General features: G+C 50.7%; 7 protein-coding genes across 7 annotated transcripts; 4 read left to right on the top strand and 3 right to left on the bottom strand.

Moving 5' to 3' along the window:
* Positions 1-1,109: 1,109 nt before the first annotated feature.
* On the top strand, positions 1,110-2,376 carry POX_e06194 (uncharacterized protein; the record flags this gene model as incomplete). Its single annotated transcript, XM_050115018.1, has 3 exons — positions 1,110-1,113; positions 1,333-1,463; positions 1,648-2,376. 3 exons carry the CDS (start codon positions 1,110-1,112, stop codon positions 2,374-2,376), a joined length of 864 nt encoding a protein of 287 aa, XP_049967478.1.
* Positions 2,377-3,377: 1,001 nt separating this feature from the next.
* On the bottom strand, positions 3,378-6,244 carry POX_e06193 (uncharacterized protein; the record flags this gene model as incomplete). The annotated part of the gene is made up of 4 exons (XM_050115017.1): positions 3,378-4,950; positions 5,022-5,345; positions 5,441-6,155; positions 6,229-6,244. 4 exons carry the CDS (start codon positions 6,242-6,244, stop codon positions 3,378-3,380), a joined length of 2,628 nt encoding a protein of 875 aa, XP_049967477.1.
* A 3,793-nt stretch (positions 6,245-10,037) lies between these two features.
* POX_e06192 (uncharacterized protein) lies at positions 10,038-13,382 on the top strand (the record flags this gene model as incomplete). Its single annotated transcript, XM_050115016.1, has 7 exons — positions 10,038-10,098; positions 10,211-10,764; positions 10,842-11,463; positions 11,530-11,790; positions 11,849-12,309; positions 12,402-12,950; positions 13,197-13,382. The coding sequence occupies 7 exons, from the start codon at positions 10,038-10,040 to the stop codon at positions 13,380-13,382; spliced, it is 2,694 nt and encodes an 897-aa protein (XP_049967476.1).
* Positions 13,383-17,343: 3,961 nt separating this feature from the next.
* Positions 17,344-17,511, bottom strand: POX_e06191 (uncharacterized protein; the record flags this gene model as incomplete). Its single annotated transcript, XM_050115015.1, has 1 exon — positions 17,344-17,511. One exon carries the CDS (start codon positions 17,509-17,511, stop codon positions 17,344-17,346), a length of 168 nt encoding a protein of 55 aa, XP_049967475.1.
* A 4,233-nt stretch (positions 17,512-21,744) lies between these two features.
* On the top strand, positions 21,745-22,917 carry POX_e06190 (uncharacterized protein; the record flags this gene model as incomplete). Its single annotated transcript, XM_050115014.1, has 1 exon — positions 21,745-22,917. The coding sequence occupies one exon, from the start codon at positions 21,745-21,747 to the stop codon at positions 22,915-22,917; it is 1,173 nt and encodes a 390-aa protein (XP_049967474.1).
* An 846-nt stretch (positions 22,918-23,763) lies between these two features.
* On the bottom strand, positions 23,764-25,424 carry POX_e06189 (Ribose-phosphate pyrophosphokinase 1; the record flags this gene model as incomplete). Its single annotated transcript, XM_050115013.1, has 4 exons — positions 23,764-24,813; positions 24,888-25,008; positions 25,073-25,082; positions 25,166-25,424. The coding sequence occupies 4 exons, from the start codon at positions 25,422-25,424 to the stop codon at positions 23,764-23,766; spliced, it is 1,440 nt and encodes a 479-aa protein (XP_049967473.1).
* A 261-nt stretch (positions 25,425-25,685) lies between these two features.
* On the top strand, positions 25,686-26,589 carry POX_e06188 (Siroheme biosynthesis protein met8; the record flags this gene model as incomplete). Its single annotated transcript, XM_050115012.1, has 3 exons — positions 25,686-25,778; positions 25,888-26,369; positions 26,454-26,589. 3 exons carry the CDS (start codon positions 25,686-25,688, stop codon positions 26,587-26,589), a joined length of 711 nt encoding a protein of 236 aa, XP_049967472.1.
* Positions 26,590-26,816: the final 227 nt, after the last annotated feature.

Here is a 26,816-nt window from a genome sequence, read left to right as displayed (position 1 = left end):
TGGAGTTTCGTGACTCGGCTAATGTGCGGTCTTTGAGGGACAAGACGATGAGAAGAGGATGATGAGGCTTATGACATCCCACTTCATGAATACATGTCGGATGCTAGCGCTAGCAGCCTACCTGTAAGGAAACTTTTTACAGGAACCGATCCAATGTTTCGTATTTAAGGTTGTAGGCCTGCGTGACCGAGATCGAGAGCTACCCGAAGCCGGGACGTTTGTAGTATTGAGGACACTGATTTCTATCTTTTGAAAAGCATGCACTCTTTATAATGCATTGTACAGTTGTTATGTACTAACTTTTGACTGTTCACTATCGACATTGCTAATGCCGCAGTAGACTGCCAACTGGCAAGGGAAGTTCTGACTTGGGACTGTCTCACAAGTCCAGTCGCATTTGATTCGCCATTGACCGCAGCCCCCACTCCGGATCACGAGGTCTCTTCCTTTTCCATCCTTTCTCCGCGTTTCCCCCACCTTTCACCCACTGCCCGGACAATCCCCGGATCCAACTAGTCAGGTGACCCTGACGGCGTGGAGAGAGGAGACAGTATCAGAGGGTATCAAAACTGATGTGTGCATTGGGATTCATTGCGAGTCAGGACTACACCACTTGTCTCCATCCACAAGGCAATATCTGCCCATGTCAAGGTCCAAAGTCAACCCTGGAAGATCCGCCTTGATCCAGTGTCCAAAGCTAGGTTTGTATGGACTTCACTGCGCATCCACTTGACGGGCCTTGAAGGATGCGCTGGCCTATATCACTAAGAAAATAACGTTTCCGCGCCCTCAGGCTACCAATGACTGCCATCAGACGATCCGTGGAAATGCTTGCTCACATGCCTAACGCCTATCATCAGTAGCACTCGACAGTGACTCCCGTCCGCCAAACTCACTGTTTGGTCGGTATGTGGGGGAGCCTACCCGATGTCCGCCGTCCCGGAGGTGCGGGCTCACCCCGACATTCCTAAAGCGAAAAGATCATATATTGAACATGAGATCAAGGATTAGACCGACGAGATTGCACGGCGAGTTGATCTGATTAAACTCACTCGTCTTTGACTCAAGTTTGCCCATTTGCGGTCTGACATACATCTCAATCTGACAGAATGAGTAAGTTCCTTGGTTTACTTCGAGTCGTTGGTTACATGCCGCAACATCCGACTTCAATTCACACAAGAGATGGTGGAGATTGATACCACCAATGACATGAATCACATATCATCATCAATCTCACGGTCCTGGAGACCGTGCAAATTCCACTGTCATCCAACAGCGACGTTTCAATTACATCTTCAATGTTACAAGCCCATCCGACTAACCGAAGCATAGGCCTCACGCCAGTACACTTCTTCTCCCATGGCTCGACCATGATGCTGGGAGAAGAGTCCACGAGTGCCGATTACTGGAAAAAATGTGGTGACGAGGCACTGGCCCGAAACATCAAGGGGGTTATCATCATGGTATGTCGACGGTGCCAGACTCGATCTTTTTTTTTTTTGCAATACAAATCCATCTTGCGGTCAAGCATGCTCCAGCTCCAATTCCAGGCGGCGGCTGATAGAGACTCCATGCCCTCCCCTGTTTGTTTTTTCTCATCTTATGTTTCCACTCTCTGACCATCAGTTCTACTCTGGCGAAAACTAGGGTGCACACTGGGACTGTCTCGGCGACAGGATCGAAGTCTCAACAAACCCCAACCCCGGCAAGAGTCCCGTCGCCTACGTCAATCCCGACAAATACGTCAACTACAAGCTCAACCCAGATCTGGAGACCACCGAACGCTGCATCCAGATGCTCGCCAAAGAAGGCTTCAACGTCGGCGGCAACGACAAGTTCGACTGGATTCACGATGTCTACCTCATTCTCATCCGCATGTTCCCGGGAGGCTGTCCCCCCACCGTCCTCGTCTCCGCCAACGCACGTTACGATCCACACTTCCATCTTAAAATGGGCTCGACACTGCGCCCGCTCCGTCGGGAGAACTACCTGATCATCGGCACGGGTGGGGCTGTGCACAACCTCTATCGTAACAAATGGGCGCCCATGGTGCGTTTCCGGGATAACTTCGCCATGGAGACACCTCCCGAGGATTGGGCGATGGAATTCCGTCAGGCGGTGGAGGACGTGATCACCAAGACCTCGGGGGCGCAGCTACGTCGGGCAATGACACGGTTGATGAAACATCCACGATTCCGTGATGCGCATGCGACGGATGATCACTTCATGGCGGCCCTGTTCGTGGCGGGGGCCGCGGGTGATGCCGAAGATGAGGCGGCTCCGGCGGAGCTGGGCGCCGAAAGCTGGGAGTTGACCAACATGTGCAACTCACAATTCACGCTGGGTCAATGGCCCAAGCAGCAGATTGTAGTGTAAATGTCGGCAAGGGACGGGATCGGGACCCTTTTTGCTTGTGTCATTTTGTTTGCCTTGGAGACTAATACACCAGAAGCTGAATTGAGATGATCAACGCCCTTTAGATGGAAGACATTGTTGAGTATCGTGTCAGCTCTGCTAGACGCGCTTGGGGGAAAAGAAGACTGGAAGTAGACCAATCGTGGTGAAAGAGCCTTGAGCTTGAATCTCGATCAGGCATTGGGGCACTCTGGTAAATTCGGGCGGAAGGCATGCCCACCACCAAGTACGTCGACTGAAGCTGGCGCGGTCTGTGCTCAGATGCCCGGTGGAAGCTAAGGGGGCAGGAGCCAAGAACGTGTCCAGAGCGGACAAATTGTTGATGCGAGTGTCCATTTATTGCATGAGGACCATTGTCCATGCAAGGGATCAAGTCACAGTGTTGATCATCTTCATTAAATTTGAATATCTTCTTCGGCAGAGAAACTGCAGTCCAGCAAAGCCTCAATGGTTCATAAATGCATATGTACAAAACAGCCCCAAACCAGGGATTCAAGGCTCAGACAGAACGTGGAGAACACGCAAAGGCAAACGGAACCAGTGCAAGAGTCAAGTCGAAGCAAAGAATGTTTCCACCACGCCGAGTAAATGCTGTATTGATCACAATTGAATGGAAAAGAAAAGGCACTCCGGATAAGGGGAACCTTGAAGGGGGGAACAACAGAGATCTCATCAAAGGGGCCAGACTCTCCATGAGTCTGATGCTCATGTCTCATCGCTTCATGCAAAACAAAGGAGATGCAAAGGGGAACAAAAGAAAATAAAATAAAATCACACAGAGGAACGCATCCCTGAATCAGGATAACCTCGATCCTGAGGCAGAAGAGGCGACACATAGGCATAGCGCCAAGAGAGCAGGAGAGAGAAAGAGAGAGAAACGGCGGTTCGAAAGCTGCACAGGCATAATGCAACAGTGCGAAACACCGCTTGGAGCTTCTCAACCTTTCGGCCTCCTGTCCTCTTTAGATGACAATCACGTCACCTTCAGCGTCGGCGGGATCGGAGACCATCATATCCCCATATTTTCCCACTGCCATTAACATCGCATCATCTTCTAAATCAATTGCGCTGTCGTCATTGTTGGGGGCTTGAAACCCCGTTTCTGGAAAAGCCAGCTCTTTGGCATTCTGGAGGTCCTTGGTATCATGACTGACCTCGACGGTTTGATCTCGTGTGCTTCGTGGCTCCGTGGAGACATGATTCTGAGGTTGAGAAATTTTAGGATTGGTCACTCGCAGAGCCTCAAACGTGGGGGGTTGCGGGATGCGATTCTGCTTCATGTGAAAACTTCCCATCCCAGGGTGTTCTGAAGTCAGGCTCATATTCTGCAACGAGGTCGGCGTGTGGCGCATGAAGCCGCCTTTCTCTGCTTGCCAGACCATCATCTCGTGGAAAAACCCCTTGGTCATCCACCAAGCACTGAAGCTGGCAGCTCCCCCAAGAGTCAGGCGGTGGAGAATAGCATCCCACAGGGCATCCACCTTCTCGATCACACACTGCGAACGATGGTCGGGAAAGGCCAAAGGCAGATTGAGAATAAATGCAATCCACTTATCAGGGAAGTTATAATCGTCACCAGTGGAGGTCTCCACGGGAAATTGGTGAGCCGCGATGGCATCGGGACCATCCGGCTGCGAGAAAAAGGACAACCCAACAGAGGCATCAGTGTCGCTAACAGGTGTGAGAAGAGCGCGAACATCATGCTTCAAAATCTGCTCCGTCGCCTTCTCGGCTGAAGTAGGGATATTGGCCTTCAAAATCATTTCTTGAGGATTCACTAGGGACTTGAAATCGAACCACATTTGATTACGATTGTCAGGGTGGCAAAGCCAGGCCGCGGCAGCGTTGGCGGCTTGATTCACATCAAGCATATGCTTCAACAGGTTGCAGAAAATATGGGCGGGAATGAGTCGAGCGACCGAAACGTGCGGTGGCTGCGCCTTGAAGGTCTCCGCGATGTGATTGCAGAGGCGCTGCGAGATGGAGCTGAAGGCATCCAAGACCACTTTCGGGACTACCTGAGTCGTGAGAGGTGCCACGAAGGCGATCATCTTTTGATACATGAGCCAGTCGCATTCTTTGATCCAGGCGGCAAGGTTTGGGTGGGTGAGAAGTTTTTGCACGGGCACTGTCAAGGTGCCATGGAAGGCAGAGAAATACTTGAGCAGATTCCGTTCTTTGCAAAAGCGGAAGCTATCAATGACAGAAATGCAATGCGAACGGTACAGAGCGGCCAGGGCCTCCGCCACTTTGGGATCCGTGTTGACGGGAAGATAGCCACGAATATCGGGGAGGACCAGCGATTCATTGTCGATGTTGGGCACTTCATCTGTTGGCAACTGAAGCATCTGATGAACCATTTTGCCAGCCTGTTGCGATACATTCTCAGTGGTGATTACTGCGTCTGGCCCGCCAGGAATGTGGGTCTGGCAGCCACAGCCCGGCCCGACGGCGCTGCTAGGGAACCGAGGTGCGAACGAGGTGGTGGGTGAAGGAAAGACAGCCGTGTCAGCTGTTGGTTGAGCGATACTGATACTATAAACACAAGAATTAGCAAACCAATGCGAGCACCACTGCGCAGCGAACTGGTGAGCAATCTATCTCACCTCCTTGACCGCATCCCACTTGCAGGTCTCTCTGGTATGGGAACAGTAGCAACTTGATTTGAGTTGGGAGCTGCTTGTGCATCGAGAGGTGTGGGCCGTTGCTGCTTCTCTTCGATCACCGACAAATCGACGTAGTGATATTTAGACTCCCCGCGCACGCCGAGGCGCCGTGTTTGCACGTTGGGAAAAATGATGCGAACGAGTTTGCCAAACGACGCGGGGTTTAAAACTGAAACTCGCTCCGTGCCACACTTCTCGGCATAACAGCAGTACACACGATCTCGTCGCACTGAGCCGTTGCTTTTGCGGCAATTCTCACGCAGCCTAATGCGAATACAAAATCAGATGGAACTTCTCAAAGGACCGAGTCTCTCATACATCCCGCATGGATCGGTCGGACTTGCAACGACCAAACCTACCAGATCATAGCGAACACTTGCTTCACCTTCTCTGCCTTTCCACCCGCGCCTTCGTGTTTCATGACCTCAGCAGCCATTTGCTTCAACGTGAATCCCTCGTATTGACGCAACAGCTTTCGAAGTTCGTTGTCATTTGCAAGAGTTGAGTTCGATCCGCGTTTCTTTTTACCCGCGACCTCAGATGTCTCGTGGTCGTCGGCCGTATGATCAGGCAAGTGATTTTCAATTCCACTGTCGTAGATGCCTTGGTATTGGGGTATCGCTACAGCGGATATCGCCCCATGGGGGATATCTTGTGGCAAGGAATGATGCGAAATACTGTGCCCGGGAATTCCGTGGGGGACGAAATCTTCTGATCGGGAAGCCATCGAATGGGTATCGCGGACGTTTGGGTCGAGCGGCGCGCCGTTGGATTGGTGAGATAATTGATGTCCAAATCGCATCAACATGTCTTCGGGGTTATTTCCAAACATGTGTTGTCCACCTCCCACTTGAGACGGCAGGAATTGCGGAAATGCATCGAGATGCTGATCTTGCGTTTGCTGCGTGGTGCTGGAGTGGATGCTCGCAGTTGAACCTCGCGACCGCGGTCGCCGAGCCGCCCTGGAAAGGTTTTCAGAGCGAGCACGTATAGGGTCCGCCGTCCCTGGGCGGCTGTGAGGACCCATATGCTGTGTCGTCTGCGAGACGATGCTTCCCTGTGACGGCGCACGCGCTATGAATCGACCATGATTAGCAACCCATCTGGTGGATAATTGGTACTGCGACGGGCCAGGCATCTTTCTCACTGAATTCTGGAGGCATTCTGATACAGGAACCGGTCGTCAGTCTAAAAAAAAGTGGAGGAGGGCACCGTCACCAGGGCGATGGACAGGTCCTGCACGGGTCGTTATTTTTGCGTCGAATCCGGTGGCTGGACAGGTCAACCGTGACCGTTCGACGACGAGGACTGATCCAGATGGCAGCTTTCGACTAGGATACAGCACCAAATAGATTCTTCCACCTGAATCCGATCGTACAGTCCAGCTGTCAGGACTTGGTCGACAATTCTCTGCGTGGGCGTGCAATCTGGGATCGAGAAGGATAAACAGAAGTGACCGTTCCTCAGACAACGTTGTTTGTACTGGTCACGTGGATTCAGTAAGCATTCCCGACCGGACAAAACAACAACAACAACACCTTGGCGAGGCAGATGCAATCTTACCGGCTACGGCAGGGCGTACTGTTTTCGATTACCTGGCGGTAATATTGTCACAGTATGTCTCATTATCTATATTGTATTGGTGGAATGATCATGCCGGTCTCTTGTCGCGACAAATCTTCTCGGAGTCCAGGGAAGGGCTCATGTGCGCAAGCCAGCTAGAATAAATGTCACCTCGAGTCACGAAACTGATGACGGATGTTTCCTTGGTATCATCTCTTCTTCTTGAACATCTTTCCTTTCTTTACTGCCATCGGCAGTATTGATTACCCAATGTGCAGTATGTATGACTATTAGTTCTGGAGGACGGCCGGTCAGACGCGCTTCCAAGAAATCCCTCCTGTTAGTATTGCAAAGTCGGTATTTGCGTCCAATTCTCCATAGATTCGGTCTAGATTTATTACTTCTCCCTCGCGTGTCCTGGTCCGTTGGTTTCCATGATTCGATAGTTATTTTCGGCAGACTAGGTTTGTTGTCAATCGATCTTCAACTACGTCATCCAGCCCATCCCAGCTATTCATGAAATGGAGTAGCCGATCCACTCCACTCACAACCCAAGATCCGGGCAGTACGCAATTTCCATCCAAAAATCTAGGTACCTGGTTGGATCCCTGCAGGTTGGAGGCCCTTGAACATGATTCTAGTAGCATTCGATAAATTGTTTGTGCTGCGGGATAGTCCTTAATTGTCAGGATCAATTGCGACCTATTGTCCCCCTTGAATCTGTTCCTGACTTGCATCCATTTTCCCTGGGCCAAGCATATGAGCTCAAACAAGACTAGTCTCCGTCATGATACTGACGCACTCCATGCCAGGATACATCCATATTCTCCCTTTGGATGACACATGAGTACTGCCCGGCCATCCAATGTATGGACTAAGTTGAGCTCTCGAGCGTTGATTCCAGTTGGATCACCTGGTGGTCGGGACTGGCCCAATCCATTGTCAATCAAAACCATATGTAAATATATCATTGGAGAGTACGTCTAGTGAATCGATGTACATATCCTCTGGAATCTCCATTGTGCACTCTTCTACTGTTCTTATCTACCGTGCAATTGATCAAGTAATAGGTATTCCTGGTTAGATTCATAGATTTCTATTGAAATTATTGTTTCTTCATAAGCTGAAATGTCAATATTGGGAAGCAATTGAGATTTTCGCCTCCATACAAATGCACAACTACGTACGTGCACATCATCATTCTGCTAGAAACCGTGGGTTCATGCGACAGCCGAAAGACAGCGTTGAGCCTCAACCTGCCTAATGTCTTAGAGATATATGTATCAGTAACCGAGGTTCATAAATAAATCGGGCCAGGGTACCGAGAATTAATGATCTGCTTTATGTTCAATTTCTCATGGCCAGAGCCAGTTGGACGCAGGCCCCGTCCATCTCTCTTGCCGATGGAGGCCTTGCTGTTAAATAGTTCCAGTGGACCAACCCTGGATGAATTGGTGCAGCATTTCCTAGATCAGAATATGCTTTCTTCGTAGTCTACCTTGCACTGAAACCTATAAATTGATGCAAATAGACCTATCTTTTATATATGCCCTTTCGATTCACCCTGTCCAAGCACGCATCATCTCCATCTAATATCGCCAACGACCTTGAAAGGGGATATTCAGTGGGCAGGATCATGTCTTCACAGGAGCGTCCCCATCATCAATCTAGCAGATTTTATTACCGTACAGTCGAGCCTGAGAATCCTCCTTTCGGGATAACGGGCCCTGGGCAATCAGGAAAGGGGATGTGTCGTTCTGCAAATTGATAGACATGATTGGTCTTGAACGAAGGTTCATTCTATCTGGGATCCCGCAAATCTGGAATTAAGCTCACCGACGTCGTCTTCTAGTGCGATCGGCAAAGCTTCCCAAATCCTTGTAAAGCTAGATTGTAAAGAGGGTGCTCCCTACTTCCGTCCCTTGGGCTAGACAGTTGTTCCGTTCCATTGATTCGGGTTAGCAACCGGGTGCCCTCAAATCAGGGCCCCCTCCACCGACACAATTTATGTACGAGGTCAATGTTGAGGCTGGACTGCTCTTCACTCATGATCTGGAACGGCAAGGGCCCCGATGACGATCTCACCCCTTAAGTCCACCCTTGAGTCGCAGGAAGTTGCGAGTAAGCCCCTTGCGGAGCCGTGATGATCCGCGTATTGGGCAATTCGCCCTCGATACAAAGCAGTATGAACTCTATAGAATGAGCAGAGCGTTACGTTGATAACTGCAGTTGACTCGCGACGGAGGTGAACTAGCCGACTTTACAGACTGCAAGTCCACGCGATCATTCCCACTGCGTTGCCTTTGTAGGGCAAGCAGTGTTCGTCACTTTGGAAAGACTACAGTCTGGCCACGAACGTTCCGAGCCGAGGCTGTCTATAGACCAAGAATATTAGATTCAGGATGGATATGTCTCGAAACAGGCAGTATCCATATTCCTGCCTGATGTCAACGCATCACCGCTTCTTCGCCTAGGCGGCGGTAGGTACGGCTCACCATTTGACTACAGTTTACCGTATGGAAGTGTCCGGTAGCCTGACCTGACCTATAAACTGGCAACTCGGCATTCTTTCACTCGCCTTTCGCAAGCTCTTAGACAGATTTTCTGATAACCCCCCCCCCCCACAGACCAGACATAATCTGCTTGTCTGCCAAGACACGGACAGGCGACGGGCGACCGAACGGGGGCGAAATCAGCGGTCGGACAAGTGATAATGAGAGCCAACCAGGTGGTTCCGTCAGAACAGGGACAGATTACATCCAAGCGTGGCATCTGGAAAGCGTTTAAGGGACAGCTCAATCCAGCTCACCAATCAGGAGTAGTTTTTGAGATTTCTCTCCGCCGGATGAGCAGACTTGTCATGCGCCCCCGATGGATCACGGGTCGTATTACTGACTCAGGGTAGCGGCTCATGTATATTTATCTTATTGTATAAAGAATGCTGCTAGGCACCGTAAGCTTCGCCAAAACAACCAGCCTGTTGCCCGCGGGCAAACAGGTCATGTTCTCCACGGACTCGAAATGACAGTATGTCTTGGGACCAGAGACAGGCAAGGACCAAAGCAAAAAAAGCCGGTTCCTGAGCGGATACGGCTGTCTATTGTGCCCTGTAGGGCTGGCCAGACAGCCTCGTGACCCGTTGGCCTCCAACGCTGGAAGAATTCCGCCTGGCAGGTGATGTCACCGCCCGGGGTAAAGAGAAAGTGGCAGGGCGTAGTGGGTCGTGCCGCGCGAGGCGTGACCCTCTCGACGAATCCATCCGCCGGCGGACATCAGAACAAATAATTGCGCTCGTTTGAACATCTGACCCTCCCCCACTCTCGTTGTTCATCCCACCCTGCACATTCTCTTCTCCACCACTCATTCACCTCTCACCTCTCCCCTTCTTCCACCATGCACAAATTGAAGGCCAAGTGGGATCAGGAGGTTGATCACCTAGAGGAGAAATTCCGAGGTCAGCCACTTCCCTTCTGGTCCATTGTTCGGCATGCTCGTGGATGACATCTGGTGTCGTGAGATATATAGAGTCACGTATAACCCCGCACCCTCTGACCATGAGCCGATAGACTCCCATCTCCACGATGCAAAGGCATCGGCGACGCACTTGAAGCACAAGGTTGGCAAGTTCTTCAACATCATCAACCCAAACCATCGTCACGACGAGGAGCATGAACAGGAGACAGATCGCAAACGCACGGCCATCGCCGAATCACATCGCTTCCAGTCTTTTGCTCCTATCCATGATGGCAATCGTATCAAATGGTATGTCGACGCACGCGACTACATGTGGGCCGTCTCCGAGGCGCTGGAGCAGGCAAAGGAAACCATCTACATTGAAGACTGGTGGCTGTCCCCCGAACTGTTTCTGCGTCGCCCACCCGCCCAATATCAGGAATGGCGATTGGATCATGTCCTGAAGCGCCGTGCCGAGGCGGGCGTCAAAATCTATGTCATTGTCTATAAGGAGGTGAACCAGGCCTTGACATGTAATTCCGCACACACCAAGCATGCCCTGCAAAGTCTCTGTCCCGAGGGTACACCAGGCCATGGAAACATTCGAGTGTTGCGCCATCCCGACCACAACGTCTTTGAAAACGCTGCCGATATGACCCTCTATTGGGTGAGACCTGCCCTCCCCTACTCCATCCATTCAATGAGGCCATCTCCCCCTGCCCTCAACTGACTGCTTCACTTCAGGCACACCACGAAAAATTCATTGTGATTGATTACGCAATGGCCTTTATCGGCGGAATCGACCTGTGCTTTGGTCGTTGGGATGCCAATCAGCACCCCCTCGCTGATGTGCATCCGGCGGGACTCCGAGACGAGATTTTCCCGGGCCAAGACTTTAACAATAACCGCATCATGGACTTCCAGAGTGTTCAGGATTGGCAAAACAACGAACTTAGCAAGGTGGACTATGGACGCATGCCCTGGCATGATGTCGGAATGGGCCTTGTGGGAGATTGTGTGTATGACATTGCCGAGCACTTTGTGCTTCGCTGGAACTTTGTCAAGCGTGACAAGTATAAACGCGCTGACAATGTTGACTGGCTGATGATGGAGGGTCGACTCGGAGAGGACGAGGACCTGATTGGCGTGCAGCGACCCAAATACCCCTGCGGCGAGTATATCCAGCATCCATTGTCACCATTATCCAGTAAGCCACGCGGCGAGCAGGGCACAGTGCGCGCGCAGATTGTTCGAAGCAGTGACGACTGGAGCAGCGGTATTCTGAATGAACACAGCATTCAGAATGCTTACTGCGAGATCATTCGCAATGCAGAGCATTTTGTCTACATCGAAAATCAGTTTTTCAGTGAGTTGAGCCGAGTATTTTGTCTTTCCTGGCCACCCACCCGTCGTGACTGACCCAGATATATAGTCACCGCTACGGGCGATGAACAACGGCCTATCTTCAACACGATTGGCCGGGCCATTGTCGATGCTTGTGTTCGTGCAGGCAAGGAAGGCCGCAAGTTCCGTGTAATTATTGTCATCCCGGCTATTCCCGGGTTTGCGGGTGACCTACGTGACTCTGCTGCGGCAGGAACGCGTGCAATTATGGATTACCAATACAAGTCTATCTGCCGTGGCGAGAATTCCATCATGGGTCAGATTGAGAAGGCCGGTGTCGATCCAAAGGGTAAGTATCTGAGCAGCCCTTCACTGCACGAGGAATTGCAGGCTGATCAAATGGACAGAACACATCTTTTTCTTTGCCCTGCGCGCATACGACCGGATCAACAAGACCCCATCGCTGGAAGAACTGGAAAAGCAGGCTGATGTCTCCTATAAAGACATCCAGCGTGGTATTGCTGAATCTATCATGGGCGAGAGTGTGCATCCCGCCGTTGGTGAAGAAGGTGACAAGCACGAGAAGAGCTATGAGACCGACGAAACCCAAAAGCAGCAGTCTCTGCAAAAGCTCGCAAGATTTGAAGAGCAGGTGGAGAAGCGAAAAGGCCAGGAGGGAAGCGCCAGTCGCGATTCCGTGGCGCATACGACCATGCTGAACGGTGGAAAGATGTCTGACGAAAGGTGGGAAGGTGATCCTGAAGCCGAGAAAGACAACATTGTTCAGGAAGAGTTGTATGTGCATGGCAAAACATGTATTGTCGACGACCGTATTGTCATCTGCGGAAGTGCAAACATCAACGATCGGGTAGGTGCACAATATCTGATATCCCCGAGGCGACTGTCTCCGCGACTAGAGAGCAATCTCATTCTAACTGTGATCTCTCTTCTCTCATCTAGTCCCAGCTGGGTTCCCACGACAGTGAGCTTGCCATTGTGATGGAAGACCAGGACTTTATCGATAGTGAAATGGACGGCAAGCCGTACCGGGCAGCGAGGCTGGCGGCGACCCTGCGTCGTCAGCTCTGGCGCGAGCACCTTGGCCTCTTGCCGGCGCAAGACATGGACGCCACCGGTGATCCCAATGCCAGAGCCCCTGATGTCTGCTTGAATCACATTCTCGAAGATACCCACAATGAGTTTGTCAAGGATCCGCTCAGCGACGCAGTCTGGAACACCTGGACCGGGCAAGCCACGACCAACACGGAGACGTATCGGATGTTGTTCCGCGCGGATCCCGATGACAATATCAAGACCTTTGATGATTATGACAACTTCCGCCCTCGTGGATCACACCGAGAGGGGCATTTGTTCGATCCTTACCTTCCGATCAAGGAAGTGCGTGAGAAGCTGGACCGCATCAAGGGCCACCTCGTATGGTTGCCATTGCATTTCCTTGAGCAAGCGGAAATGGCTGAGCCCGGGTTGGCGGTCAACCAAATTACCGAGGTACGTGTGTCTCCATTCGTTCATGCAGACGGCAGAGAGCCGATCTGCTTTCCCGGAGGACTAGCCGATGTCCAGCAGCCAGACTCAATGCTGACTCTCCCCCCCCTTCTTCGATGCAGAGTATCTATACCTAAGTTTGGCATTTCACGAGGGCCACACTGACCAAATTTTCCCATTTAATTGGGAAATCCACTCTGCTCATACATTTCTTCCTCTTTACATCTCTTATATTGCTCACTTTAACAGTGCGAAGCCTCGCGCAACGATCTCGATCCATTTGAGAATTTGGCCGCGAGGTGGAAAAGTACGAGATGGGCCGGTGACGGCTCTGTCTCCTTTCCTGTTCAAATCACACCGCTCCACGGTTCTTGTTATTGTCGTTATGTTATCCTGCCCCTGGAGGCGACCGCTTCGTTTCTGACACGCTGGTAGTCTCATTGAGTGGTCTCTCGCTGTAAATCCTCCTTTTGTAAACACCTTGTCGGTCTAGGCTATCACAATCAATCGGGCAGACTATTTGTCGCAGTCTGATTTCGACCCGGCGATTAGCGTCTTAATGAACCTACACGAATCGAACGTGTCCACCACCTAGCGTTGACATCTCGCACACAGGGGGGGGGTCCAGCACTACAAAATCGACGAAATGATCGATAAAAATGATTGGATACGTACCTGCTCCGGGAGATGAAAACTCCCGAATAGCACACCGTAGTAAGTACTTTTTTGCGTCCCACCCTCCACTTTCCTCTTACCAATGCTCACGCTCCAAGACTGCCCCTAGTGCCGCGGTACAAAAGTACGTGCAGGTTCCTCCCCGATCTGTCTCCAGGTCCCAGGCCCCAATCCACTGGGTATTCCAGATCTGTCTTCTTGTGCAGTAGTGGGAAAGGCGATCCTTTGGACACGACCCACTCGGCCGCCACTTTCATCCTGGAGGCGTGAGACTCGGACTTGAGGAGCTAAATTAGAAAATCAAAGTAGTACCTTTGTATTTTTTTCTCCTCGACCAAAGGTGCCTGCTCTGTTCTGTCTGGCATGAAAACAACCTCAAGTCTTGTACCAGCCACACTCCCTTCTGATCAATTCCTTGTTATCGGTTTAGTTGCGATGTTCTCGTGTCGTCCGACCTTGAAGATTTGGATAATTCGAGATTTGCAAAACATTGAAAAAGTCACCGTACACAAGTACACAATTATCATCGGACAGTACAGAGCCAGGCTGGAGAATGAAGCGCCCTTTAGGGTTGCGCGGACCCAAAATCCTGGGAGACCCTTTGGACGATTTCTGATCGATCATTGGGCGATCGCCCTGTGCTGATGTCCCCCTTTCTCTTTTCTTCCCGATCTGTCATCATGACCCGAGTCTCTGGGTTCTGGGATATCTTGGAATTGGTCAATAGGTACCACAGGGAGTACTATCATCGATGTACTTTTGGTCCCCCGTCCCCGGGGATTTTTGTGAATGAAATGTACGAGCCTCAGCTCGTGGCCGATGACCTATTCTGGTTTTGTTCTTTGGATGATATAATAATCAGGGGATGAATGGTGTTGTCCTGCGACCATGTGTATTTTTGAATGGTATTGCAAACTAGACTCTGGGGGCTAGTGTTTACTCCTAGAGTCTACCTCGGTCATCTATCGAGGATTTGGTATGATTCCATCTAATTTGGGGGGGGAGGGGGGGGGGGGGGGAATGTGAAACTGCCCTGACAGGCCCCACTTGAGACGGGACTGAAGGTACCCCCAAACCCACCGTCTGAGTATGTGCTCGGGTTACTGTAGATGTTACATGCTGGCAGGTCAGCGTGTAGGTACCAGACTGTATATGCATGTAGCATGGAAAGCTGAGAGGATATGCGGTTGCTGTTGTCTGGTAGTTTGATCTTCTGGGCCTACCCAACTACTACCTATACCTTCTTTATCCACAGCATGCCCGCTGCCTCATGCTAGGTTAGCTGCGACCGTCAATTATCCTGCGAGGAGCACTTGCGACATGAACCATGATCGCGATCTGCGACGATTCGTACCTGTCATGTTGTCAAAATTGATTTTTTGGGGGGCTTTAAATGACATGGAATGTGGTGAATTTGGGGGGAGGGGTTTTTGTGCCCCAGGTTGATCACCATGGATGCTTTCTACATATCGATTGTTGACGTAAGTGATCTTATTTGATTGCAGCTCCTCGTGTCCTATAAAGGTCATTTCGAATATCCTTCTGTTGTCTAGATTGTTCCCTCCCCCCCCCTCTTCTTGTCCTTTTTGTTTTTGTGTTTAACAAAAAAAAAGCAAAAAAAAAAAGACAAGATGAATTTTTTGATTGGGATGGGAAAAAGGCACATTTAATTCAAATGAAACCACCCGAAAAAACAAATATCTCGAGTATTTCGCCAATGCCCATTTGCTCATGTGCCGAATGCAGCAGCAGCCAGTACTGTCTCTCAGCCGCCCTGACATCAGACGGAGAAAGACTCCTGGATCTACCGATTGGCCCGTACTATTGCTCGGTCCATGCGTCAGTCCACTCGAGCGAGGAAAAGACACCTGCGTACGAATGTCTTCTCCATCGTCGGGGCCACGGACCACCGATCTTGCGTCGTGCAGTAGCAGCTGGGGCAATTCAGGAGCACAAGGCAATTGTCATAACTTGTTTATTTTTTCTCAATTTCTTTTTGTTTCTCTTCTCGGGACCCTCTTCCTCAAGAGAGGCCCATTCTTTATATCACACAAGTCACAAGGGGATCATCATCCTGAGACTATCCACGACGGATTGGCGGGGGCTGCCTTGTTAGAATTCCAATCGTATGAGTAAAAAAGACACTCCCACAGGACTGAAGTACCGACAGGAAATGTTTTTTTGTCAGAGCCTGCGAGGGTGCTGCGCATAATGATCCAATGATTTGGACGAGCATCACATGGTGTATGTGTGTTTTCCAGGAATGTGCACCGCATGAGTCAAGTGGCTGGAATTTCAGGACCCCCATCCCAGTCTGCATCTGCGCATTTGTCCAATGCGACTACACAAAATACTTCATCTTCTTCATTTGCAGTACTGCGCAACCAGACCCTTCCGGAGCCGCGCAGACGCGCCGCTGAATAGAATCAAACCCAATCAAGTCGCACCTTGGACAAGGAAAATACACCCCCTGCCACAGAAAAGTCTATCTGTGTTGTCTTTATTTTCTCCCGGCAAGTTGATCCATGCAAGGACATGGCGATAAGATGAAGATGGCACACGGCACAGTTCTACACATACCGCCGAAGAGCGTCTGCCGCCCGCTGACCGCACATGAGGCTGAGGTTGCATCCTCGATGCAGGGCTGCCCTCCCCGAGCCGAAGTTCCTTGTGTTGACTTTTATCTTGATTCTCTGTACCCTTTTTTTTTGTCATTGGACTTTTGGGAGGGAGAATAAAGAACCAGAAAAGAAAGAAATGAGCGGATGGGTCTAGGCGCCTTGGATGGGATAGGTAGATCGGAGTCTGTAAGTCTCGTCACTTAGATCTGGTGTTGGGACGCGGTTTCATCATGCAAGATCCGAAAGAGAAATACACTCCTATATTCATCTTCCATGAAGATCAAACAAAAGAGTCCTGTCAGTGATCAATGACTGACAAATCTTCTTGAGCAGTGTTTTGCATGAGTCATTTTGGTAATTTGATACACCTCTAAAAAAAACTGATTCAAGACAGAAATCGGGAAGAAACATCATCCCAGTACAATAGCAGATGCCCTTGTCAAGTCTTGACGCCAGTGATGCTGCGATCTTCGCCAGAAAACACCTCGTGTAATGAAACAGGACCCGAGACCAAGAGACGTAATGATACAGAACGTTGAAACAAAAAATAAGCCCGGAAAACCAAAAAAACAAAGTCCAGACGCCCTGCAATCCTGGGAGCTGAATCGAGCTGAATCGCGCGGAAAATGAGTAGAATGAGCGAAACTCCGTCCGGATGCAAAAGCTCCCACGCAACGGGAGTCTTTGGGTGTGAGAGCAAAAACTCTCCCTTTCAATCTTTTTTTTGTGGGGGGAGGGGTCCCAGCACCAGAACAGAATGCAATATCGAAATCCCGGCTGGGCTCTGTCGCCGACCAAAAACAATATTGCAGTTGCAGAGAAATCAAAGAGGCCGTGACGTTGAGAACATCGTGATAGTCTAGAGAGCAGGCTGCGAGAGAAAAGAAGAGAAATGAAAACAAAGTAAAAAAGAGAGGGCAGGTGATTTGCCTGGTTGCGAAGGTGATGACGGGGGAACCAGAATCCGGAATGGAGATGCTGCTCTCTGCAACGATGAGAGCAAACGAGAAGTACGCACGCTTGACGGAGAGGGGGGAACACCCAGCAATGTAGTGTTCGTCGTGCGGCATGGCTGGTCTAGATGAACCTGACCGATCGATCTAAGACTTGGTGTTATGGCAGCTGTTACAGCGACAGTGACCACAGATCTTGCATCGCCAGATGGCGACAAATGGACCCGAGTTGCAATCTGAGCATCGCCAGGTCAGAATGTTGCCATTGGTAGCTTGCACAATGGCAAACTTGTGACCGGAGCATTGGTTGGCCATGGTGACTGCTTGTTCGTCCTAGATGTTTTCTTTGAGAGCCTCCTGGTTTTATTTTTCTTTTGATTTCTCTGGTTGTGCCTTTGGAAACCAGTGATGCGTTGTTTTTGTGGTGACAAGGTCGCTGCGAGGTTGAATTTAGCCCTCGCCTCCAAGGTGCTTTTTTTTTCCAGATTCTGAGGGAGGAGTCCCGACAGTCTGTCACTTACCACACTGGAGGAACCGCTGGGAGCCCGACGGGATGGAAAGTAGTGTCGATCGAGTGCAAGTGGGAAACAAACTCCGCGGTCTTTCCACTGGAGAGACAAGCTTAACTTGGAGATGGAAGAAGGATAGGAAGAAAACAGAGGAGGAAGAAAATTGGTGCAGTGATGCAGTCGAAGGGACACCGAGTCTGGAAGAGTCGATCAAGGGAGAAGATTTGAATGGATGACGGGATCCGAACTTTGAAGACGCGCCCTGCGTGGTAGCGAATGAGTTGAAAAGGAAGACGATGCACGGGAGCAAGAGGAGGAGCAATTGGAGACGGTGGATGGAGAAGATGAAGTGATTATATTCCCTTGAGAATGGTAGACATGCCGGACCTTATATAGGACTTTTCATGACTCGGATGGAGAGGATAGATTTCTCTGTGTCAACTTTGGCTTCGTTTGGTGGCTTTGAGTCTGCAGTTGAGATCTCCGATCTTTGTGCCGTCAGGTCCAGTCTGGGTCTCAATGCTCTTCTTTTTCTTTTTCTTTTTTCATTTCTCCCCCTCTTCTCTGCTGAGGCTGTTTCGCAGCCTGCGCCGAGCCGTCGAAGATGACGCATCTATCCGTCAATTCTATTGTACTCACTTCACCTGCCTGTCAACCGTCGCAGGTCAAATCGGCTCCTTGACGGGAGAGGGTCCGGAACAAATTGATGCAATCAAGGAGGCATGCCAGTGGGTCCTCTTGTCTACATATCTTGCCTTTTTGTTTTTTTTGTCTTTTCTTCTTTCTGCTCATTCCATTTTTTTTTTTTCGTTCGATAGTCGATTCTTGCCCTGGACTTTTGTATATGGGGGGAAGGGGGAGGGGCTTTTGTCTTTTTGCCTTTCTTTTTTTTTTCTTTCTTAAACCAATCTTCCCCCGATAGTACTTTGTTTTTTTTCCTGATTGGTGAAAAGGTAGAGCAAAGTGAAGGAAATCCACAAAAAAAAGGGAAAAGCACCATCATAGACCACACCTTGACGGAAGTGGATTCATAGATCGAGCCACTAAATCGCTTAATGTGGGATTTCTCGGCGGATCCGCGTCACCGTGCAGAACGTATCGAACTTTCGATCTGTCCGCGGTTTCGTTGGGACCGGAGAGTTTGATCATGTGCCCATAATTCCGATAAAATGATTTGTGGCGATTGCCAATGAGTAAGTCCAGGATGACTGAACATGAGAGCAGGAGAGAGAGAAAGAAAGAGAGCCGGTTGAGAATGCGACGGAAGGCCGGGAGAGAGCAGCCTCGGTGAGGGAGGGGAGCCGAAGAGAAGAGGATTATCAAATTCCCAAGTCGAGAGCCCCGACAATCTGGTGCATGCCATTGGCTTCCGTACGAAGTCATTGACTCGCGGGCGCGATGGGGGGGGGGGAAAGTCAGGGAACTGAGATTCCGATTTGGCCCAAAAGAACACCGGAACTAATGCAAGCTAAAAAAAAAAATTAGAAGAAAAAGAACAGAATGAGTGGGAAAGATAGTGGGGAAGGGGGGGCAGCCGACGAGGGTCGAACAGAGTCCTGCACCAGCACTGAATGAAACAAGGGAGACATATGTGAGCTGGATTAATTCCCCATCTTTTGTCTGTCATAAGATCTTTTAAATTCTATACGAGGGTTGATTTCTTTTTGGGCATATTTGGAGTTGGCCGACATTGAATGGATAGGAACATTGCCCGTCAGAAGACAAACAGTTGTTTTTTCTTTTTCTTTTTTTTTTTTTTAAAAAAAAAGAATCAAAATACACGGGAGGCACAGTGTTTAGAAGGTCGAGGTGACACAAGTGAATGAGCAGGCAACACCAGAATAAATGTGCAGTCAGAACACACAGAGAATATTCAGCAGAGACCGACTGATTGAGGAGGATCCGGTATACTGCAGATGAGCTCGTGTCGCCTGACAAGTGCCCAAGAGACGGAGCAATGGCCTTCCCAGACTGTACGCAACAGTGCGGACGTCGATGAGATGACGAATCGGAGAGTGATCTTTCAAACAGTCCATGACAGACAAAGATCTGAATGAGGTTCTGCTTCAGCTCAAAGGCTCCAGTCGACGAAGATCAACTAAGATTATCCGATTCGTTGCAGAGAAGGTGCAGACAAGATCGAACCAGCTTCATTCTCCGGTTCGGGAGCCCCCAACCCTGCAAAGACCGAAAGAGGGTGAGGGCCGTGACAATTGACCTGTCAGGCACCGGTAGCCTCATATGAGATGAGGGTCACCGGCAAGTAAGAATTTGGAATACTTAGTCGTCAATACGAGTATGGACCTCATCATCTCCAGAAAGGCGATCGGCATAGGTGCCCGTGCCCGTGCCTGCGACCAGGTCACCCAAGTCATGATTTAGTGACAACCTCACCCCCCGTACCTCGTCGTGACCCGTGTTCTACAAAGTGCAGCCTAATACCTATTCCTGCTTTGCTACTATTATGATGCCGGCAACCTATGGACAGTTCACATGTACCCGACGAGGATGATCGAGTTCCAAAGGGACGGAAACTGTCCGGATTGAAACGCAGCCTCTAGAACGGACACAAACATCAAACCGCATCTTTTTCCTCGTGCAGGGTTCTGGAAGCTAGGAGAGCCCTAAAGAAAAACAAAAAAAAAAAAAAGGAAGAAAAGGAAGAAAAGGAAGAAAAGGGAGAAAAGGGAGAAAGGGAGAAAAGGTGGAGGTATTATTTGTCCGCCCCCAAAATGTTTCTTTCCATCGGGTCTTCCGTCAGTTTGGCTCAACAGTCTCCCGGGACCCTCGAGCTGGAACCGTGCCGATGAGAACCCTCCGCTGGCCGTCGATCCTCGCCTATTCATGGCGAGGTGCATCAAGGGATCGCGCATGTTCAAACATTACATACATATCCCCCAAAAACCGATCCTCTCTCAGTGAGGGAGGCAGAAAAGTGGCAATCAAAGCCAAAATAAGAAGAAAAAAATGAACATTTTCACAATCATCCAGGATCATCTTCATGAGAATGGGAACCCGTGTACTGGTGGGTCTCGGAGAGGAGACAGATGGAATCCGCTTCGTGATAGCCCCGACAGCGCTGCGACCTATACAGAACGAGGTGAGCAAATATGCTGGTTCTTGGGGGAGCCAGTGCTTCTCATCATGAAGATGGTACTGGGAGCGAGCGAGTTGAAGGCTGGCCGGAACCGGTCTAGAGGACCGTCGACCTCTTTCCTTTTTCCCGAGTGTGGAGGGACCCGAATATGACCCTCGCAAATGAAAGAGATCCGTGATTTTGACCTGGCGTTCTCAGCTGGATACATCACATCTCTCACACTCGGCCCACCTCACGGGTCTAGAAGCGCGGAAGGGCGGGAAATGGAGGCCTTCAATCCAAGCTGGAACCATATAGGCTGATCGTGGTGAGTATACTTGGCTTAGTCGACTGGACTAGACCACGACGGGAGTAGTGCGCTGTGAGCTTTTTCTCGGGCTCCACACTCGACAGGCAGGTGGGTTCCGATTCCTGTGGACTTTTGGTCACCCTGCGGCTTCGCTTCCACGATCGAGGTTGGATTGTTGACTCGTCTAGAGCACTCCACTTGGATGGAAAGGAAGGAAAATGAAAGGAAGTGCTCCTGGGGCACAGCCATAAAAGTCGTGGTTCTGTAGAGTATAGAACGTTGGTCCAAGGTGACTGGTCTTTGAAATCCAAGGCAACCAAAGGTCCCGGACGGAGAAGACGAAACTAGGAATAAACCAAAGTCCAGAAAACAGGTTTAAGCATTATGCAATGCGATCCAATGCACCAAATAGGTCAGATCGGATCGGTTGTAAAATAAGCTATGCAGGATAGCATCACCGCCACTGGGAACCATGGGGCCCGGCCATCAATATGGTTGACAGCCCTGGCTGGCGTGGTAACAAATCGGGGGGGGGGGGGGGGGGGGGGGGGGGGGGGGGGGGGGGGGGGGGGGGGGGGGGGGGCACGACTCTATCTTGTCATCAAGACCCATCTCTATCCATATATGCATGCAGTCGGTTCATGCCCCTGTCCATGTCACCCAGCGGCCAGTCTTCCATTCAAGATGATCAACCAGGCGCCTCGACCCCGGGCCATTGTTACGCAGGCGCTTCCCTTCCAGCCGTCGTGACCAACCGAGGAGCCGCGCCTTCCAGAAACTACTGCAATCTTAATTTCTGGAAGCTGTCCGGATGGCGCGCGCTGCGTTCGGTACTTGGTGACGCCCAGCTTGAGGACAGGGTTCCCGTTGAGGAGGAGGTACTTTGGGTCTCAATCAGGGCGATGGATGCTCTCAGGTACTCCAATGGACACCTATTGATCAAAACATCAATATTTGCGCTCACACTCGGTGAGAAAGAGAGAGAGAGAGAGAGAGCACCATGTCGATCTGATCTGTGTACAGAATCCATCGATCTCCAGGAGATCCCCATCCTTTCCTCGAGGACGCCCCGCCAGACTCAGCAGGGACGTAAACCACATCCAGTGTTTCAACTCTACTCTCTCCTCACATCTCAGTCTTTCCAGCCATGTATCTGCTATGCCAATGGCACGGGCTCCGACTTCGGCTTTCAGTGCGCCACTGCACATGATGTGTTCGGGTGCCTGTTTCGCGCGGCTGGTCTTTTGACGAGGTGCATATTCGGTTGGGATTTGCCGCAGCGCTGGAGCCCATATCGGAATGCAACGTCCATATCGGAACGTTTGTCCCTCCGTACAAAATGTATTCAGTTCCGATCAGGACCTGTCATCTCCGATTCAGGTTTCTGTGCCAGTATCAGAGCACTTGTTGTGTATGTTACATGGACCCGCGGGGATTCTCCAGAGTCCCCAATTCGATTGAGCTTGCTTCGACGGGTAAAAGAAAGTACCGAACACGAGCCTGATTTTTGTCCCATCCGGATGGGACTACAAACATGCCTCCATATGAGGTTAGGTCGCACAAAGTACAACCGCAAGCATAACAATCCCCGTTCCAAAGAGGGTATTTGCAGAAAGGAACAAGAAAGAGAGAAAGAAAAATCACCCGAAAATAATCTCATCAGGATCAGAACAATTGAACTTGGCCACTGGCAAGGGGGCGCTCTTGGATCGACCATTGCGAACCAGGCCAATTTGCCAGACAAAGTCGGACCTTTGATCGCTTCAGAGCAGTGTCGACGTCACCGCACTTTTCAGAGAGTACGGAGAGAGCTCGGAATCTCATGAAACCAATTCATCCAAGGCCTATCCTCCACTTTCCGTGCAAGATGGAGAGATGGAGAGAGGGAGAGAGAGAGAGAGAGCCATGGAATCAACATGGTAGAGTCAAAGTCAAATATTTGCTATTGGTACGTGACTTGTATCTTAGTACGCAACTTTTATCGTGGATTACCATAATGTTCGAGGGGTTCTCTTGCACCAGCTCCATTGCCAGAAGGCATCAAAAAGATCCCAAGGGAATCTTTTCAACTTGAAGAAACTGGTGCCTTCGGTCCTCGTCGAGCCTGCACGATCATGCTCCCTTCCGCCATTCTCGAAGAGAAAGACCAAAGAAGAACAGTCAAGAGCAGACACGGTATTTGTTCTGCCAACGCTCCGTTAAGAACACCTCGTGGGTGACGAGATGCTCCTGCAGTACCCAGAGTGGACTGCATCGCTGGGTGAAGAGAAATCGAAACAAATTTTATCGCAAGAGAAAAAGGGAAACATAAAAGAAAAGAAAAGGGGGGCCGGCATCGAACGAGATGCGGGGGTCATGGGTTGGAGAGATTTACAGGCGGTCTGGAAGAGACACACTTCTCAGAAAGCATGGTTTCTCATTCGATCAAGCGAGATTTTATGGTATCATGCAATTGTAATGGAGAAACGCAGAGAACTCGGGAGTCTGCAGATCAATGGTCGACGTCGTCCTAGAGGGTTAATAATAGAGTTCATATTTAGTTCATCACGGCCATCCGCCCGTTATGGGACCATCATTTAGTCATTAAGTTGAAAGAGAGCCGAGACACTATACGGGCAGGACCGAATTAGCGACACCGGTCAACCACGGCATGACACGAGTTGACAAGACGCCTACCTTTCACCGTAATGATGCCGCCGAATGCTCTCAGCCAGAAGAGTCGAGATGTCAATGACAATCAGCTTCTTTGATCGCTTGAGCATCGACGGCTCGATCGGGAAAGTATTGGTCACGACGATGTGGTCAATACAAGGGCAAGCCTCCATCTGGTCCAGCGATTCCGCGCTGAACAAGCCGTGGGTGGCGATGCAGTATACCTTGGCAGCTCCGCCACGCTTGACCACTGTTTCTGCGGCGGCAATCCATGATCCACTCTTGTCAATCATGTCATCCACGAGGAAGACAGGGCGATTGCGCACTTCACCGACCAAAGTAATGGTCCGCTCGTGATCGGGACCAGCAACGTTGGCCTCATCGTCTGATTCACCCGCGTCAAACGAGCCGCCCAGAGCATGGTCGGGAGGTAGAGATGCGACACTGGACATCATGGAATTCATCATCGTCTCTGAGACGATCTCGTTATCCTCTCCCTGTCCACTAGGACTGGCATCGGCGCCTGCACCGGGGGTAGTTCCACTGGATTGAGAATCCGATGCCGGATGGTAGTCGTCATCAACCAAGTGACCCTGGACAAGGCGGCCTGTAACGACATCACGAACACGGACGTCAGTATACTCAACCTCGAGCTCCGATGGCCGGCGGGCCGCAGGCGGGGTTTCTGGACGCAACAATTCTTCAGGAGACTCGTCTTGTTCCTTCTCCTCTGCGATAGAAGACGCCGCCTTGGACCGCTGAAGCCGAAGCTCAAAGGGTTGCGGCTCCCTTTGAGCTCGTGACTCGTCCTCGACAGCGTCGAAGAATACCATGCTGTCTGACATCGCATTGGCGGCAACCTTGGGGCGGCGTCGGTCGGTGGCGACAATACCAAAATTCAATTTCAGCGTGTCGGCAAGCGAAGTGACTCGCTTGGTGCCGCCAGCATTTTTGCTCACGACAACCGCGTCCCTCCACCCTGACACGTTCATCCGAATCCAGCGGGCAATGAACGGCTCAGCGAAGAGGTTGTCGACAGGCTTGCCAAAAAAGCCTTGCATCTGGGATGCCTATTGAAATCCAATCAACACCAAGATCATCCAAAAGAGGCAAGATTGGCGGTTTCAAAGATGCATCAACCTACGTGCAAGTCCATGGTGATCACATGGTCCACGCCGGCGATCGAAAGTAGATTGGCCAGCATACGAGCCGTGATGGCACCGCGGTGACTTTTCTTCTTGGATTGACGCGAGTAGGGGAAATATCTCGTCAGTGGGTCAGCATCCGACGATCACATATTTGAGCCTTCAGGCAGAACAGGCAGCATACGGCATGACCGCTAGAAGTAAAGAGACGGACGTCAGAAAATGGCTCCCACTGACGTTGCTACGCGTGAGGGACCGAATCGAAACGACAGCTTACCAGTAATCGACTTGGCAGAACCACCTTTGCAAGCCGAGATCATAATCAGCAACTCCATCACACTGTCATTGATCTTGCTGCTGCCACTTTGCACAATGTAAACATCCTGGTTGCGGACCGAGACACCGATATTGACGCTGGTCTCGCCATTGGCAAATTTACCCAGATCGGCTGGAGCAGGCGAGGCACCCAATCGCTCGCAAATGGTCTCTGCAAGAGCTGGGTGGGAGTTACCCGAAAAGATCTGCACACCCCGCATGGCGGCCCTTTTGAAGAGAGGGACAATTGAGAGGAAATTGAAAGAGTGGGAAGGCAGAAGTGGAAGAAGTAGGGGGCGGAAAGAAAAAAAAAAGATTCTGCGGGTCAGTGGCCCCGAACTTGCAGCTGTGGGCGGTGTGGACTGCCGTACAACCTTACCCCACGCTTATCGTGCATGACCGCGGGCGATAATCGACTCTCCGGAGCCCAAGACTAGATCCTCGACACAGCCCTCTCGCAACACACAGGATCATCATCCATCATGGCCCAGTTTCCAGAGATTCAAGGCGGTGGATCGCTGATTGTTGCCTGGCAAATTCGGGACAAGCATGTCCTTGTCGTGGGTGGTGGAGAGGTAAGCTGCTACCAAAAGGCAACCGCATCGCTGGCAGTCGCGGATACACACCATATAGCAAAAGTGGGCTTGTTGTTCAGCCGAGATGACTCACATTCTTTCCTCACAGGTGGCCGCTGGTCGGATAGTACTCACCCTCAACGCCGATGCCCGGGTGACTGTCGTTTGTCCCGCCTCTGGCCTCAATGAAGAGGTCGCTTACCGTGTCGCTGAAAAGCAAGTCAAGCACATTGATCGCAACTTTGAACCGAGTGATTTGGATGGTGCCGACATGGTCCTATGTGCGATCGACGACCCAGTGGCTTCAACCCAGGTTTGGAAACTATGCAAAGAGCGACGCATTCCGGCAAATATTGCCGATGTCCCGCCCGAATGTGACTTTTACTTTGGCAGCATGCATCGGGATGGCCCATTGCAGATCATGGTGAGCACCAATGGCAACGGCCCGAAGCTTGCCAGCTTGGTTCGCAAGAGAATTGCCGAAGCACTGCCAAGTAACATCGGCGCTGCCATTGAGAATGTGGGCAAATTGCGGATGAAACTACGCAAGGTCGCGCCTGAGCCGAGTGTAGGGCCGAAACGCATGAAATGGTAAGAAAGTTTCCTTCTTGATCAACAGGCTGTCTAGCCAAATTTCTACACTTCATGCTTCAATCGCTAACCCTGGACTTCAAGGATGTCCGCGGTCTGTGAATCGTGGAGTCTAGATGACTTGGTCGGGATGACTGAGAATGACATGGATGGACTGCTCACTCATTTCCAGGCGGGCGACGTGCCGCCGTTGCTGGAAGTGAGAATGAAAAACCTATAGAATATATTGAACACAAAATAGAGACTCCCCACAACTTATCAGTACACATGAATGTCATCTCTATCGGTACGGCAACGGCGATGCTAAAGGAAGCAGGGGGGTAAGGGGCAGAAATAAGGAGTATCAGGGATTGCAGAAACGCAGGGGAGGGAATCAAACGCCAAAAGCACCTTGGAATCCACATTGGTTGGCAAGGATATCGCAACGGTAAAGGACGAAATCACGCC

Source organism: Penicillium oxalicum, chromosome V, assembly GCF_001723175.1.
Source record: "Penicillium oxalicum strain HP7-1 chromosome V, whole genome shotgun sequence".
In the NCBI taxonomy this organism is placed as follows: domain Eukaryota; kingdom Fungi; phylum Ascomycota; class Eurotiomycetes; order Eurotiales; family Aspergillaceae; genus Penicillium; species Penicillium oxalicum.
Note: the sequence above shows the minus strand (reverse complement) of the source record. Positions and strands in the feature narration are given on the sequence as shown.